Here is a 16,967-nt window from a genome sequence, read left to right on the forward strand (position 1 = left end):
TCACTTATCACCCCACCAGCCTCAGCATTCAAAGGATCATCCTCCGCCATTTCTGTCAACTCCAGCATGATGCCACCACCAAACACATCTTCCCTTCACCCCCCCGGCAGCATTCCGTAGGGATCGTTCCCTCCGGGACACCCTAGTCCACTCCTCCATCACCCCCTACTCTTCAACCCCCACCTATGGCACCTCCCCATGCCCACGCAAAAGATGGAACACCTGCTCATTCACTTCCCCTCTCCTCACCGTCCAAGAGCCCAAATACTCCTTTCAAGTGAGGTAGCATTTCACTTGCATTTCCCCTAACTTAGTCTACTGCATTTGTTGCTCCCAGTGCGGTCTCCTCTAAATTGGAGAGACCAAACGTAAACTGGGCGACCGCTTTGCAGAACACCTGCGGTCTGTCCGCAAGAATGAACCAAACCTCTCTGTCGCTTGCCATTTTAACACTCCACCCTGCTCTCTTGCCCACATGTCTGTCCTTGGCCTGCTGCATTGTTCCAGTGAAGCCCAGCGCAAACTGGAGGAACAGCACCTCATCTTCCGATTAGGCACTTTACAGCCTTCTGGACTGAATATTGAATTCAACAACTTTAGATCTTGAGCTCCCTCCTCCATCCCCACCCCCTTTCCATTTCTTCCCCCTTCCTTTTGTTTTTTCCAATAATTTATATAGATTTTTCTTTTCTCACCTATTTCCATTATTTTTAAATCTATATCTTTTATGCCCTGTTAGTCTTTCCACCCCGCCCCCACTAGAGCTATACCTTGAGTGTCCTGCCATCCATTCTTAATTAGCACATACGTTTAGATATCACCACCTTCAACACCTCTTTGTTCTTCTGTCTGTGACATCTTTTGATTATCTGCTCCTATCACTGCTTGCTTGTCTCTATAATCACACCCCACCCCACTTCGCTCCCCCCAACCCTCCCACCTTAAACCCGCTTATATTTCACCCCTCTCCTAATATTCATTCAGTTCTGTTGAAGGGTCATGAGGACTCGAAACGTCAACTCTTTTCTTCTCTGCCGATGCTGCCATACCTGCTGAGTTTTTCCAGATAATTCTGTTTTTGTTTTGGATTTCCAGCATCCGCAGTTTTTTGTTTTTATATACGGATAGAATAGCATACTTTCCAAATGGTGAAAAACTAGAAACAGTGGATGTCCAAAGATACTTGTGGTCCAGGTACATAGATGAGTAAAATTTCACAAACAAGTAAGAAAATAGTCAAAAAGACTAATGGAATGCTGGCCTTTATATACCTAGAGGACAAGGTGCAGTGGGTGGAGAATGGGTAGAAGTTATGCTACAGCAGTACTAAAGACTGGTTAAACCACACCTTGAGTACTGGAGCAGTCCTGGGCACGACACCGTAGGAAGTATATATTGGCCTTAGAGGGAGTGCAGCTTAGATTTACCAGAATGATACCTGAACTTGAAGGGTTAAATTACGAGGAGGGATTACACAAACTGAGGTTGTATTCACTGACATATAGTAGGTTAAGGGCTGATTTGGTCAAAGTTTTCAAGATATTGAGGGGAACAGATAGGATAGATAGAGAGAAACTGTTTCTGCTGGTTGTAGAGTCCAGGACTAAGGATCATAGTTTAGGAGTTAGAGCTGGACCTTTCAGGAGTGTAATTAAGAAATGCTTTTTACACACAGTAGTATTGGAAAACTCTTCAGTAATTGATGCTAGATCAGTTGTCAATTTTAAATATGAGCCTGATAGACTTTTTGTTAACTAAAAGTTAAGTAAAACTATTTTGCAATGAGGCAGCTTTAAGCAATCTCATATTAGAAGATTTTCTGCAGGGGTGGGGGGTGGGAAAGTGACTTAGTACAATTGTATTCCATGTTAAGTTTGAAAGTGGCATATCCCAGTCTCAAACAAAAACCTTAAACTTAAAGTGAATTACATAGGTAGAAGAGGAAAGCTGACTAAGGTTGATCAGATAAGTAGACTAAAATGTATGGCAGTAAATAAACAATGGGAAACATTTAAAGAAACAATTCAAAATACGCAACAAAATACGTCCTATCAAAAGCAAAATTTCAGTAAGAAAGATCGAGCAATGACTTAGTAGGAAAGCTAAGCATAGTAATGGGTTAAAAGAAGAGGTTTATATTGTTTTGAAGAATAAGAAGAAGCCTGAGGATTGGGAGTGTTTTAGAAATCATCAAAGGACAACCAAAAACTTAATGAAAAGGGAGAACGTAGAATGAGAGTAATCGATCCAGGAATACAAACCAGATTGTAACTGCTTTTATAAGTACATAAAAAGGAGAGTAGCTGAAGTAAATGTTGGTCTCTCAGAGGCAGAGACGGGGAAAATAATCATGGGGAATAAGGAAATGTCAAAGACATTGAACAAATATTTTCTGTCTTCACAATAGAAGATGCAAATTGTAAATGGAGAGTAGCCATGGGATGAATAAGAATGAGGAACTTAAGGCAATTGGTATCAGCAGAGAAAATGTATTAGAGAAATTTAATGGACTAAAAGCTAGCAAATCTCCAAGACCTGATGATCTACACCCTAGGGTTTTAAAAGAAGTAGCTGCAGAAATAGAGGATGCACTGGTTATGATTTTCCAAAATTCCCTAGATTCTGGTATGATCCCAGCAGATTGGAAGTTGGCAAATGTAACTCCGCTACTCAAGAAAGAAGGAAGAGATGAGAGAGAGAGAACTACTAGCCTGTTAGCCTGACATTAGTCATAGGGAAAGTACTGGAATCTATTATTAAGGAAGTCTTAACAATGTACTTAGAAAATCAAAGTATGATCAGATAAAGGCAACATGGGTTTACAAAGGGGAAATCATATTTGACAAATTTATTGGAGTCTTTTGAGGATGTAACTGGTAGGCTAGGTAAAAGGGAGCCAGTAGATGTAATACGTTTAGATTGCGAAAAGATATTTGATAATGGGCTACATAAAAGATACGAGATCATGATGTTGGGGGTAATATATTAACAAGGATAGAGGATTAGCTAACTAACAGGAAACAGTCGGGATAATTTTCCGATTGGAAAATTGTAAGAAGTGGGATACCACAGAGATCGCTGCTGGAGCCTCAAAAACTATTTATAATCTATATTTATAACTTGGATAAAGGGACAGAGTGTATTGTAGCCAAATTTGCTGACAGTACAAAGATAGGTAGGAAACAAGTTGTGAGGGCACAGTCTGCAAGGGATATCGATAGGTTAAGTGAGTGGGCTAAAATTTGGCCTATGGAGCATAATGTGTGAAAATGTGAATGGTGTCTACTTTGATAGGAAAAAAAGAAAATACAGTTTTGGCCTCTTTACTTCGGGTGGGATATACTTGCACTTGAGGCAGCTCATAGAACGTTCAATAAGTTGTTTCCTGGGACAAAGGGGTTGGCTTGAAAGGAAAGGTTGGGCCTATACTCACTGGATTTTGGATGAATGAGGGGTGATTTTATTGAAACATATAAGATTCTGAGGGGGCTTTACAGGGTGGATGCTGAGAGGATGTTTCACCTTGTAAACTTAGAACTAGGGGGCACGGTTTTGAATTCTCTACACCAGGGAGCCGTGGAGCCTGGGCCCTTGAATATATCCAATGCTAAGTTAGTCGGATTTTTGATCCACAGGGGATTCGAGGATTATGGGGGACAGGTAAGAAAGTAGAGATGAGGCCATGATCTTATTTAATGTATAATGTGGGGAAGTATGAGTTTATACACTCTGGTAATAAGAATAGAAAAGCAGAATATTTTTAAATGTGTGAAACTTATAAATATTGATGTTCAGAGACATTTTGTTATAATTGTACGAGGAACACAAAGTTAGCATGCGGGCACTGCAAGCAATTAGGAAGACAAAACGCACGTTGGCCTTTTTTGCAAGGGTTTTGGAGTACAAGAATAAGAAAATCATGCCTCAATTGTTTCGGGCTTTGGTGGGACCACAGTAAGCACAATTTTGGAAGAATGTACTTGCCTTGGAGGCAGTGTAGTGAAGGTTCATTAACTTAGTTCTTGGGATGAGAAGGTTGTCCTATGATGAAAGGCTGAGTAAATTAGACCTATGCTATCTGGGCTTTAGAGGAATGAGAGGTGATCTGATTGAAACATACAAAATTCTGAAGGGGCTTGACAGGGTAGATACTGAGAAGTTGTTTCCTGTGCCTGGAGAAACACGGGCACAGAGTCAGGATAAGGGCCTGATCACTTAGGGCTGAGATGAGAAGTTTCTTCACTCAAAAGTTTATGAATCATTGGAATTGTCTACCCCAGAGGGTTGTGAATACCCCATTGTTGAGCATATTCTAGACTAAGATCAATATACTTTGATTTCTCAGGGAATAGAGGAATATGGGGAACCGACAGGAAAATGGATTTGAGGTCAAAGATCAACCAAGATCATATTGAATGCAGCAACAGGCTTGAGGGGCCAAATGATCTACTGCTGTTATTCCTTATGTTCTTGAAGGTATTGAGATATATGGGGCAAAGACATATATTTGTAGTTAAATTGCGGATTAACATGATCTCACTGAATGGCGGAACAGATTCAAGGGACTAAATGGCCTACCCTAGTTCCTGTGTTCCTGTATTTTTACCCATGCTGCACAGCATTTTAACCAATAAGGAAGCAAGGCAAACACAAGAAGAAAAAGAAATCTCTCTGCTTTTTGAATCATCATTTTACCAACAAACATACAAGTATTGAAAGCACATGCTTAATGACAGTATCCTTAATTAATTTAAAAAAAATTATTGATCAAAATTATTTGACAACTCGAGTTAAATGTTTAATGGATTTTCATTAAATGAATAAAGCACTTTCTTCCTCTGACAAATTCCCTTTTGGTACCAGGCAAGCTGAAAATTATTCTTCATGACATTTAGTGATGCACTGCAGGAATTCACCAAGGCTCCCTCAACAGCACCTTCCAAACCTGTGACCACTACCACCTAGAAGGACAAGGGCAATAGATAGATGGGAACACCACCACCTCGAGTTTGCCCTCCACGTAATTCACCATCCTGACTTGGAAATATATCACCGTTCCTTCACTGCCGTTGAGTCAAAATCCTGGAACTCCCTTCCTAACAGCACTGTGGGTGTACCCACACCACATGGACTGCAGCAGTTCAAGAAGGCAGTTCTCCACCACCTTCTCAAGGGCAACTAGGGATGGGCAATAAATGATAGCCCTGCCAGCGAAACCCACATCCTGTGAATGAATTTTTTAAAAAAATTAGTTGTAAATGGGGATTGAATCTGAGGAGGGAGAAAGAAATAGAATGAATCAGCTCCACATTACAATACTTCAAGTAACTGATGTGACATGGAGCAGTCACTTCAGAATACACTGCATTTTCCTGTGATTTATTGCAGCTACAATTATAGATGCTGGGTAAATTAAATAACAACATGATCACCTTGTTCTTTCAAACTGGCCTAATGTTGCTCTTACTAGCATATATCATGACATATTCTTACCCATACCTTGTATCCTTTGACAAGGTTGACCACACCATTCTCCTCCTCCACCTCACCACTGTTTAGTTGGGCTGTGTGCAATTGGTTCCATTCTTGTCCAACTAATCGTAGCCAGAGAATCATCTGCAAAGGCTTCTATTCATGCTACCACACTGTTACCTCTGGTGTTCCCAAAGATCTGTCTTTGGTCCCCTCCTATTTCTTATCTGCCCCTCAGCAATATCATTTAATAACATAGTGCCAGTTTTCACATGTCTACAACCAGTCCACCACAGTCTCTAAATTGTCAGATTGCTTGTCCAGTACTAGATGAGCAGGAATTTCCTACACTTAAATATTGGGAAGACTAAAGCCATTGTCTTTGGTTTCTACTACAAACTCTATTCCCTAGCAATCGACTACATGCTGCTTCTTGGCAACTTATCAGACTGTTTGCAACCTTGGTGTCATATTTGATTCTGAGATGAGCCTACCGATCACGTATCTGTGCCATCACTCAGACCGCCTATTTCCATTTCTATAACATTGCCGACTTCGCCCAGACTCAGCTCACCTGCTGCTGAAACCTTCATCCATCCTTTGTTATCTCTGGACTTGACTGTTCCAATGCACTCTTAGCCGACCTCCCACATTCTGCCCCTGTAAACCTGAGGTAATCCAAAACTCCACTGCTCATGTATTAACTCACACTAAGTCACATTCTCCTTTTACCCCTGTTCTCTCTGACTTGCACTGGCTCCCTGTCAATCAATGTCTTGATTTTAAAGCTCTCATCCTTGTTTTCAAATTCCTCTTTGTCATGTCCCTCCCTAACTCTCTAATCTCCTCCAATTCCACGACCTTCATATTTTCTTTTTGAGTTCTCTGCCCAAAGGCTGGTCCTTAATGATTATTTGCTGAACACCAACTAAGTGCCATGGTTTCTACTACAAGTTTGGTGAGGAGGCAGGCCTCAAGTTAGAATCAGAATCCCATGCTGTTGACGTTAGTCGAATTCACACACTAGCCGCCTAGCCAACAGAGCTAACTAGCACCACCCCCGACCATCTCCAAACATCTGCACTGATCTAATTCTGGACTCGTGAGCATTCCCAATTTTAGTTGTCCTACTGTTGGTGGCTGTGCCTTCAGCTGTCCTAAATTTTGGAATTCCCTCCCTAGACCTCTCCACCCATCCACCTCTCTGTCCTCCTTAAGATGGTCCTTAAAACCTACCTCTTTGATCAAGCCTTTTCTGACCTAAGATCTCCTTATGTGGCTCAGTGTCTAATTTCATTTTAATACACTCCTGTGAAGTGCCTTGGGATGTTTGATTACATTAAAGGTTCTATATAAATGCATGCTGTTAAGTTTTAATTTTTTTGAATCGTGGTATTTTGGGAATTGAATATTAGCTGAGGCAGATGTCTAACCAGGCTTGCGTACTTCTCACACATCTGCTTACTTTTTGTGTTTGGGTGCAGGAAATTGCTGTAGGTTGCGAGAATTCTTTGTCTCATAATAGATAAGGAGTCCTTGCCCGCAGCATAAAGTACACTGTTAGAGTGAAGCAGCAGTGTAAAGTCCTTCCAGCAGCCACAACCAGTAGTGATTTCATCAAAGAGGTAGAAGTCCTATATGAACTGGTAAACTGTGTTTGAGAGAAAAGGGATATTCTCCCTGAATTGTAGGGGATGGGATAAAGGAATTTATGATCTTCTATCTAAAAAGCGAGAGTGTTACCACTGAGCCAATGCTAACCTGACTTGTCATTTTTTGACAAAAATGTGAGTGCAAGTTACATTTAAGAAGCATTTTCACCCTTCCTGCATTGCCTCACACCACCCACCTCCCCGCAACCTCAATAGTAGTTTGCTGTTTCTGCCCATGTATGTCCTGTCCACAAAAAGCAGGACAAATCCAACCTGGCAATTGTCCATCAGCAAAGTAATGGAAGGAGTCGTCAATAAATGGCTTGCACGTTTTGGGTTCCACCAGAATACTTTGTTCTGAATCTTTTTACAGCCTTGTCACCTGAATTTCAGGCAACGATTGAGAATGACTGCCCTTGTCAACAAGCCATTATTTGACTGAGTGTGGCACCAAGGAGCCCTAGTCAAGCTAAAGTCAGTGGGGATCAAGGAGAAATCTTTCCAGTGGCTGGAGTCATTTCTAGCACAAAGGAGTATAGTTGTGGTTATTAGAGGTTAGTTGGCTTCAGCAACCCCTACTTCATAAGTTAAGAAGTAGGCTCTTTGTAACAAAAAAGATTTCAAGCACATACGTAACATTACAATTACTTAATTTTAGGATTTGTTATAGTATTAATTAACCTAACTCCCAACTACACACCCCCTTTAAGGCAACAGTCCAAAATAGATTTTAAATTAAAAAAAACAAGCCAGCAAGTTACCACAGCACCACTTGACAGTAGAATTCCAAAGGCTTTTCTCCAACTTTAGTTACTTGACAAAGCAGACTTTTGCAAAAATGGCTGGAGGCTTCTTCAAGGCTGTTTCACACACCCCTGATAGACCTTACATGGCCCCCCCAACATATTCTCTCATTCCCCTTTATATATGTTTTTCTCTCTCTTTAACCTGTAAATTTCATTGTTCCATATGTCTTTGCAAATTTACTTTTCCTATAATATAAAAATCTTTCATGTTGCCAATATGACCTCTTTCCTTTTGGGAAAAGTAAACACACTGCTTGGCCTTGGTTATCTTGCCAGTTGTAAACATTTTACCATCCCTTTGAAATCTAAACAACTCCTCCACTTATCTAAAAATGCAAATTTCCTTCACACTTTATATGCTAAGATCTCATCCATGTTTACTCATTAGAATTTCAAGTACACTTCTATACTTAACTCCTTTTGATAATTTCAAGCTTGTAGCCCAGCTGACTCCAAGTCAATTAAATCACACACACAGAATTATCCATACTCACCCCTATAAACCTACCTTATAATAATGTTATGCAAATTATTATAGTTTCGTGACACTGCTTAGATAATGAAGCAGTCCATGCCCACTTCAGCAAAATATTCAGCTTCTTGTTGATAAGTGATGAGTAACATTCTTGCTCTCTCTCTCCCTCCGTCTCCCCCTCTCTCCCTCCGTCTCCCCCCCTCTCCCTCCGTCTTCCCCTCTCCCACCGTCTCCCCCTCTCTCTCTCCATCTCCCCCTCTCTCTGTCTCCCCCTCTCTCTCTCCCTCTGTGTCTCCCTGGCTCACTCCTTCCCCCTCTGCCCCACTCTCCCTCTGTGTGTGTGTGTGCCTCTCTCGTTCTCACACTCTCTGCCTCTGTCCCTTCTGGCACCATGCCCTGAAAGATTGTTGGCTACCATGACTTCTGTGTTGGCCCATGGTTCATAATTTTGGAGCTCCTTAACTAACAATATGGACTGCAGTGGTTTAACAGCATGACTCTCAACCACCTTCTCAGGTGTGATAGGGATGACCAATAAATTCTGTATAATGTATCCAATTGTGTAATTTGTATATTTGACAGACACTTGTGGCAACGTGTTACCGAAGCTTTGAGGATAAGCAACATAGAGAAGGCAACTGAATATAAGAGCTTACTGGAGGAACGTCAGAGATCAGAAGCACGACATCGTGCAGAAACAGAGACACCATGGCAGACAAAATATTTCCATCAGGAGGTAACCTTTTAAATGTAGATCCTTATAATTCATGGAAAAATCTTAAGTATATATTAGTAACATCCTTGTAGAACTGAGGAATCTTGAATTATTTGTATGCTGTTTTGGTCACTGCCATTTTTCAGGGTCAAAAAGGAGGCCTTACTGCTGTTTTGATGAGTGTTTCCATCTCTATCAATTTTGGTATTTTTGGGGGGCTCCATGCCAAATACTGCAATTATTCCCTGAAATCTGCAACTTCTACTGAACTGCCTGATGATTCTAAATTGCGTGCAGGTTTCTCTGAATAAATATTATTTTCACAGGATTTGTTTTATAGCTTGTTGCAGTTACTGTAGGCTGCTGGTGAATATCTGTGCTGTCAGTCCTGTTGCCAAGTTGATTTCGAAAATTATAGCACTGAAATAGGCAATGTGATCCATTATTTCTGTGCTAGCCCATTGTTAGATCAATACAAAACTAATTACAATGTCCTGCATTCTCCAGCCCTGTCTTTTTCTGCTTCAAATCTTCATAGAAGATACGATCAAAAAGACCATTCAGCCATTGTGCTGGCTCATTGGTAGAGCTATCCAATTAATCTAACTCACCTGCTCTTTCCTGGTAGCCCTGAAATTTTCTTTCTCCAAGCATTTATGCAATTGTCTTCTTAATGTTACTAATGAATCTGATTCTCATCATTCTTCCAGGCAATGCTTTTCAGATCACAGGTACTCGCTGTATAAAATAGTAAAATATTGTCATGTTGCCTCAGGTTGTTTTGCCAATCGCTTTAAAACTGTGCTTTCTGCTTATCAACCCTTCTGCCACTGGAAAAAAAGTTTCTTCTTATTTGCTCTATCAAACCTATTCATGATTTTGTGCACCTCTATCAAACCTTCCCTTAACCTTCTCTGCTCTAAGCACATCTCCAGCTTTTCCATTCTCTCCACATACCTGAAGCCCTAATCCCTGGTACCATTCCAACAAATCTCTTATACATTCTCAAAGGCATCATCTCTAAGGTGTGGTGCCTGAAATTGAATACACTACTCCAGCTGAGGCCTAACCAGTGTTTTATAAAGGTTTAGAATAACTTCATTGCTTTTGTGCTCTGTCTCTATTAATAAAGTTAAGCATCCCATATGCTTTTTTGATAGTCTTCTCAACTTGTCACTTTCAAAGATTTTCAAAGTAAAACACCTTCGTGTCTCTGTTACTGAATACCCTTTAAAACTGTATATTTTAGTTCATATTGCCTCTCCTCATTCTTCATACCAAAATGTATAACTTCACACTTCTGTGTTTAATTTCATCCCCCATGTGCCTGCCCATTTCACAGCCTGTCTGTTGACCTTCTAGATCTGTTATAATTCTCCTTGTTCACCAGATTTCTGAATTTTGAGTCATTGGCAAACTTTGAAATTATGTCCTTTTATATGCAAGTCCAGGTCATTAATATGTAACAAAAAGAGCAATGGTCCTAATACAGACTCCTACTGAATACAGCTGTATGCTTCAGCCTGGAAACAATTGTTCACCACTCTTCTCGGCTCGCTATCCCTTAGCTAATTTTTATGTCCCTTCAGCTACTCTGCCTTTAATCCCATTGACTTTAATTTTACCAACAAGTCTAATATGTGGTACTTTGTCAAAAGCCTTTTGGAAGCCCAAATACACAAGACCTGTGGCTGTACCCTTATTAGCTTTCTCCATTCCTTCACCAAAGAACTTAATCAAGTTAATAAAACACTATTTGCCTTTAACAAATCTTTTAACAAATCTTGCTGACTTGTTTATTAAACCATGTTTTTTTTCAAATGGCAGTTATTTAATTTCAATTATTTTGCCCCAAATAATTGTCTATTATGAGAAATGGAATTTATTTTTTAATATTTTTGAGAAATATTGTGTTATTCAGTAAAGAAGGTTGTGTGTGTGTGTATAAATGATTTAATTAAGCTGGGCAAAGATTACTAGAAGACAGGTTATCTGGTGGAGGGGTACATTTGAAAGGATTTGAGTTTCAAAGAGGTGTGAGAACAATGGAATCTGAGATGAAATGGGAGGAAATGATATTTTGGAGTTACTGTGGAGAGCTTGGGGTTGAACTGTTGGGAGATGGAGCTATTGGTTATAGCTGTTGGCTGTGTATGGAAGATCTCCTGGAAACAGCTATAGGCAGGGAGAAGATGCAGTTTGAATCAGCCATCCAGCCAAGCCAGAGAAGTCTTGGGCTGCAACAAACAGTCTTGTCCTGAAGTTTTGGATTTCCACAGTGGAATGGGAGAGAGTTTGAGGTCATGTGTTATGTCCCTATTAAAGCTACAGCAGTTTGCCTTGGGTAATATTACTGGATTTTTATAGTTAAACATCTATAAGGGAGCGTTGCCTGAAAGGTGTTTACTTCTGGGTCTGACCAAGTAGGGCATCTTTTGGGGGAAAGTTTTTAACTGTGCAACTGTAACCTTGTGTGCTTAAGTTTTCTTTTATTCTTGTTGATAAAACTTTTACTTTTAATTTTTTAAATCCAAGACGTGTTACGGGACTTCTTGCTGCTGAGATCAGTACATTTTCTGCTTGTTTTCAGAATACAAAAAAAGGGTGTGGCCCATAAGCCAAGTTTCCTTCTGGGATTTGGTTTGCACAGCAATTAACATTGACTGTGGCTATAACATCTATAAAAGTCCACCTGACGTTAGGCTGGTTGACCTGTACCTGCTAGGTTTATCACCTACCTCTCTTTTTGAACAGAGTGTAATGTTTTCAATTCACCAGTTCTCTTGTACCACCCCAATTTCCAAGTGCAAAGGAAAATTGTAGCCAGCGCCTTTGCAATTTATACCCTTACTTCCTTCAGTGACCTAAGATGCATTCTATTTGGATAAAGTGACTTTTTGTCTTTGAGAATTTTAAAAAAACATCTTTTATCTATTTATCCAATCCAGTATTTCAACTGTCTCCTCTATTACTGCTATATTTGCAGCACCCTCTTCTCCAGTGAAAACAGATGCAAAGTATGCATTTCATGCTTCAGCTGTGCCCTCTGACTCCACAAGAATCTTTCTTTTTTGGTTCCTACTCAGCCCTACCCTTTTTAATTACCGTTTTACTATTTGTGTTCCCAAAAGACTTTTGGGTTGCCTTTTTATGTTAGCTGCTGATCTAATCTCATACACTTTTCCCCTCTTCTTCCCTTTTGTAATCTCTTCTGTACTTTCCATATTAGCTTTGTTCTCGACTGTATTATGAACATTTTTCTGTCTCATTTTATCCTCTATATTTTGTTGAGTCTTTGGGGCAACCCTGGTTTTGGATGCCTTTTTACCCCCCAACATGCTCCTGCACCTCCGACCCCTACGGCCTCCTATTTTTCAGTTACTGCTTCGTCTCCCAATTTTTGATTGTGATCCACCTGGACAAGACCCCTTCTTGACTCAATGAATCTAGCCCTCCTGCAGTTAAATACTTTTCCATTTGAATGTTCCTTCTACTTTTCATAACTATTAGCCTTCCCTTAGAAGATATCTTGGCTATTCCCTTTTGGAAAAGCATTCTATGCCTAATAACATTTTGCGACCATAAGAAATGGGAGCAGAAGTAGAACATTTGGCCCATCAAACCTACTCCACTTTTCAGAATGATCATGGCTGAATTTCTACATCATCTTCCCCACCCTATCTCATATCCCTTGATTCCCTTAGTGCTCAAAAATCTATCAGTCTCATTCTTGAACAAATCCATCAACCACTGGGTAGCGAATTCCAAAGACGTGCAACCTTTTAAGTCAAGAAAAGTCTCCTCATCTCAGTTCTTAATGACTGACCCCTTACTCTGAGACTATGTCCCTATTTCTAGACTCTCCAACCAAGGGAAACAGCCTCTTAGCATCTGCCCTGCTCTCTAAGAATTTTATGTCGCAGAGAATATAGCCCTATTCTACTCATATCTCTCAACATAGGACAGTCCTCTCAGCCCAGGTATCAATATAGTGAATCTTTGTTGCACCACCTCTAAGGCAAGGATATCCTTCCTTAGGTAATGAGGCCAAAAGCTGTACCTGGTGCACCATGTGTAATCTCATCAACATCCTATATAATTGCAGCAAGGCTTCCATTCTCTTATACTCCAATGCCCTTGCAGTAAAGGCAAACATACCATTTGCTATTCTATTTGCTTGCTGTACCTGCAAGTTAACTTTGTGATTTATGTTCAAGGATCCCCAATCCCTCTGCCAACATTTTGGTGTCTCATCTTTGAAAACTTTCTCCCCCCCTCTTAATTTATAAATTTAAACCTGCTATAGATATCAAAATTTTTCTTTGACCCATCTTTTGTAGGGTGATGCATGGATCTACTACAAGCCACTATGGAGATCTACAAGAGACAGCATTGAGACAACTGCACCAGCACCTTAGATTCTGCGCAACTGGACTAGAACAACATGGCTTTAAGTAATAAGCATTCAGAAACAAAGCTGTGACCAATGTTGTTTAGCCATAATGACTTCATATTAAAATGTAAAATGCAGTTAATCTCTCAGCTGCTTTTATCCAACATTGTGTGTCTGTATGAGATTGTATAAGTGCTCTAAGTGCACATTGGCATGGTAACATGAAGGGGACTTTAAAGTTAAGGAAAACAAGTGAACGCAGTTTTTATCTTCAACTACATTTTGTATCTTACCTAAAGCCTTTTGACTTAAATTACTTTTTGGCAAGGATCTTGTATTATTTTGACACCAGTACTTGAAAGAGGTATTGCTTCAGTGATTGATGCTGCCTCAGAACAAAGATTTATTTCTAACTGGCACAGTGTAGTGCTTTTTTTGGCTTGTTTGTGCAGTTGACAAGAATGGCTGAGAGACAGGACTGTTGATTCAGCCTGTGAACTGTTGTAACTAAAAGATGCCAGGGTGACCTTTTGGCTTAATCTATTATTTAAGTTGTTTTTTAAAGAAAAAGTCTATTCGGGAGAAATTTGTCGTAAGAAATTCCTTTTAAGTACATTTCTTTAAAAATTGCAGGCAATTAAAAAAAAATCCCAACGAAGGGTAAGCAAATTGAAAACAGAGTTCTTGTTACATTGAGTAATGTCATTCAAAACACCTCGTTTCCGAAGCATTGTGCCTTACGCTGTATTTTTTTTAGCATAGTCTTCCAGTTAGTGCATGTGACATTGTCTGTTGCATCTTAATTATGGCTGAGTTAACTTTTCTTCATGAACTGAAAGTATAATGAATTTTATGAATTATTTGTTTCAAGTTTCTTGCAGAAACGACTTAGTAAGTAAACCAGCATAAGTATGAGGATGTGATTTTAAAATAATTACTTTCAAGGGAACAATATAGAAAAAATGTCTCTAGTGATGGTGAAACCATGATGATTTGCTTCATGAGTGGAAAAGTCCCATATGTCATGATTGCTATTGGCACAAAGTAAACTATGGTCTTTCACACTGGTGGAAAAACCTGGAACCACTAACATTGCTGAGATATGCTGTTTACTCTTTGCGTGTGTGGCTCTTGAGCATTGCAATAAATCTGATATGCCACAAGTTACTGCTGACCATTAATTGTTATGTCACATGAATTTTTTTCTCTTTAGTTAAATTTTGACCTTGTGACAGTGAAAGCACTATTCACGCTTCATGGAATAAATTTTGCAGTCCATGCATTGACAGTTGAAAGATGGCTTTTTCTAATTTATGTGAAAGACATAGCTTACAAAATAAGCTTAGAAGTTCTGCAATGTTCCACATGTTAGATAAGTTGTCACTCATTTGTGTGAGATTCTGTTTGTATTTTTTTTTTAAGTTTAATTGAAATTTAACAGGACAGATCTGAATTCAAAAAAACCTTATCATGTTTAGTTGCTGGGATATTTAGGAGAGAAATGAGCAGTACACATACTGTAGAATTTTTCATCTGAGGTATCTTAATATCTAAAGCAGAAAACATCATTACTCATTGTGTTTAAAATCAAAATGAAAGTGTATTGATAGTCACACAACATTTTGAAGATGCTACAGTCCTGTATATTTTGCAATCATGTACAATGCACTGAAGGAAACTCAAAATGACACTCCTGTAGTAGTAGCAAGTGTGAAAAGATTGAATTAAATATACTGCAAAAACAATCAATTTTACGATATTTTATTTTAAAGTTTTCCTATTTGCACCTTTCAGTTGTCAATTGTAAGTGCAGAATGTGTGTTGTAAAGCTGATCTTTACAACTAGGTTAATGAATAGTGGCTACAACCAGTAATTCAGATAAGTCTTTATAAATGTGTTGAATGTAGTTGATTGCAGCTGTGTTTTGGAAGGAAACTTTTTCCCTCAGTTAAGAGTACAGAAATACTCTGGTATTGTCACAAATTTTGGGCTTTTTTGCTGGTTATTCTTTTGGGTTAAGGATCATTGGGCAATTCTGAAGCAGCCATCACATCCTCCATGATTAGGTTCAGCTTTTACTGCCCAGTATCTAGTTAAACATTAGGATAACACAAGGATCTTAAGAGAACTCTTGCTCCATATACTGACTGTCAAAATATTGATGTTCCACCATATGGATTCTCTCTAAAGAAGGTGCACTGAAAAGCATTACATCAAGGCAAGACTTAATTTCAAGTAACAACTGGTTTCTTTTGAACAAAATCCATTAAGTGAACAGTATACAGATTTCACAGTAAGAACAGTAAATATCTTACATTTTATGTTTGTTTGAACAAACCTTTTCCTTGGCAAATAGAATAGGATGACACCTGGTATCACAGGTATTGCATGCAGTGCTGCACCGAATTTGCCCTGACACGCTTGAGATTATACATTATCATCTCAGCACTCCTTTGAATAGCTAATTAACACTTTCAATTTCAGGTTGCTGGCTTGAAGAAAAATTATTAATTTTAAATCAAGGATTTTTTAAAAATTAATTCATGAAGATGTTGCTGGTAAGGCCAGCATTTATTTATTTATTCCCTTCTGACCACTGTGCTGCCATCTCTGGTGAGCCTGCCCGACAGATGGAACAGGACACACCTAGGTATAGTAATATAGGCACCTGGCATGTTGGCTGAGAGAGATGATTCTGAGTTTGTTCCTTGACTTATCTGTGGGACAGCTTCCCAGATGTTAGTGAGGAGGATTTTGCAGGGTCAACTGGGTTGGGTATGTGTTTATCATATCTGTTGCCTAGGCTGATGCTAGCTGGTCCGTCCTGTTTTATTATTTGTCTTATTTATAGATATTTGATACAGCTGAGTGGCTTGCTAGGCTATTTCAGAGGCCAGTTAAGAGTCAACCATATTGCAGTCATACATGGGCCAAACTGGGGAAGAACAGCAGATTTCTTTCACTTCTGGTTATTAGATGGGTTTTTGTAACAATCCAGTAGTTTCACGGTCACTATTACTGATATCAGTTTCTTTTATGTTCCAGATTTATTTAATTAATGGAATATAGCTGCCTATACTTCACTGCAAGGAGTCTAGTGAATAAAGCAGATGAGGGGAGGATACAGACAGACACTTGGAAGTATGATATCATAGCTATTACTGAAATATGGCTTAAAGAAGACCAGGATTGGCAGCTCAACATTCCCAGCTCCAAGGTCTTCAGCTAACATAGAGAAGGAGACATAAAAGGAGCGGGTTTGCAGCATTGGTTAAAGAAGTAACCAAGCTGAGGCAGGGTGATCTGCTAGAAGGATCATCAAATGATGCCATGAGGGTTGAATTGAAGAATAGAAAAGGAACAATCACACTGCTGGAAGTGTACAATCAGCTCCCAAACAGTCAGAGGAAGATGAAAGAGCAAAAACAATTGGCCAGTAATAGAAGGGGATTT

At 39.4% G+C, this 16,967-nt stretch overlaps 1 protein-coding gene across 3 annotated transcripts in view; it reads left to right on the plus strand.

The window, feature by feature from the left end:
• The window catches only part of osbpl11 (oxysterol binding protein-like 11), a 102,768-nt gene extending 87,510 nt beyond the window's left edge, over positions 1 to 15,258 (plus strand). For 2 of the 3 annotated variants that reach the window (XM_041201606.1, XM_041201607.1), the window contains 2 exons: positions 8,988 to 9,141; positions 13,461 to 15,258. In XM_041201606.1, the coding sequence (XP_041057540.1) occupies positions 8,988 to 9,141; positions 13,461 to 13,538 (232 nt within the window). In that variant the 3' untranslated portion in view covers positions 13,539 to 15,258. Of the gene's footprint in view, positions 1 to 7,497; positions 7,679 to 8,987; positions 9,142 to 13,460 lie in introns of those variants that run through there. The other variant, XR_005944616.1, reaches the window with a different exon arrangement.
• The last annotated feature ends 1,709 nt before the right edge of the window (positions 15,259 to 16,967 follow it).

The sequence above is a fragment of the Carcharodon carcharias genome, chromosome 12 (genome assembly GCF_017639515.1).
Source record: "Carcharodon carcharias isolate sCarCar2 chromosome 12, sCarCar2.pri, whole genome shotgun sequence".
In the NCBI taxonomy this organism is placed as follows: Eukaryota; Metazoa; Chordata; class Chondrichthyes; order Lamniformes; family Lamnidae; genus Carcharodon; species Carcharodon carcharias.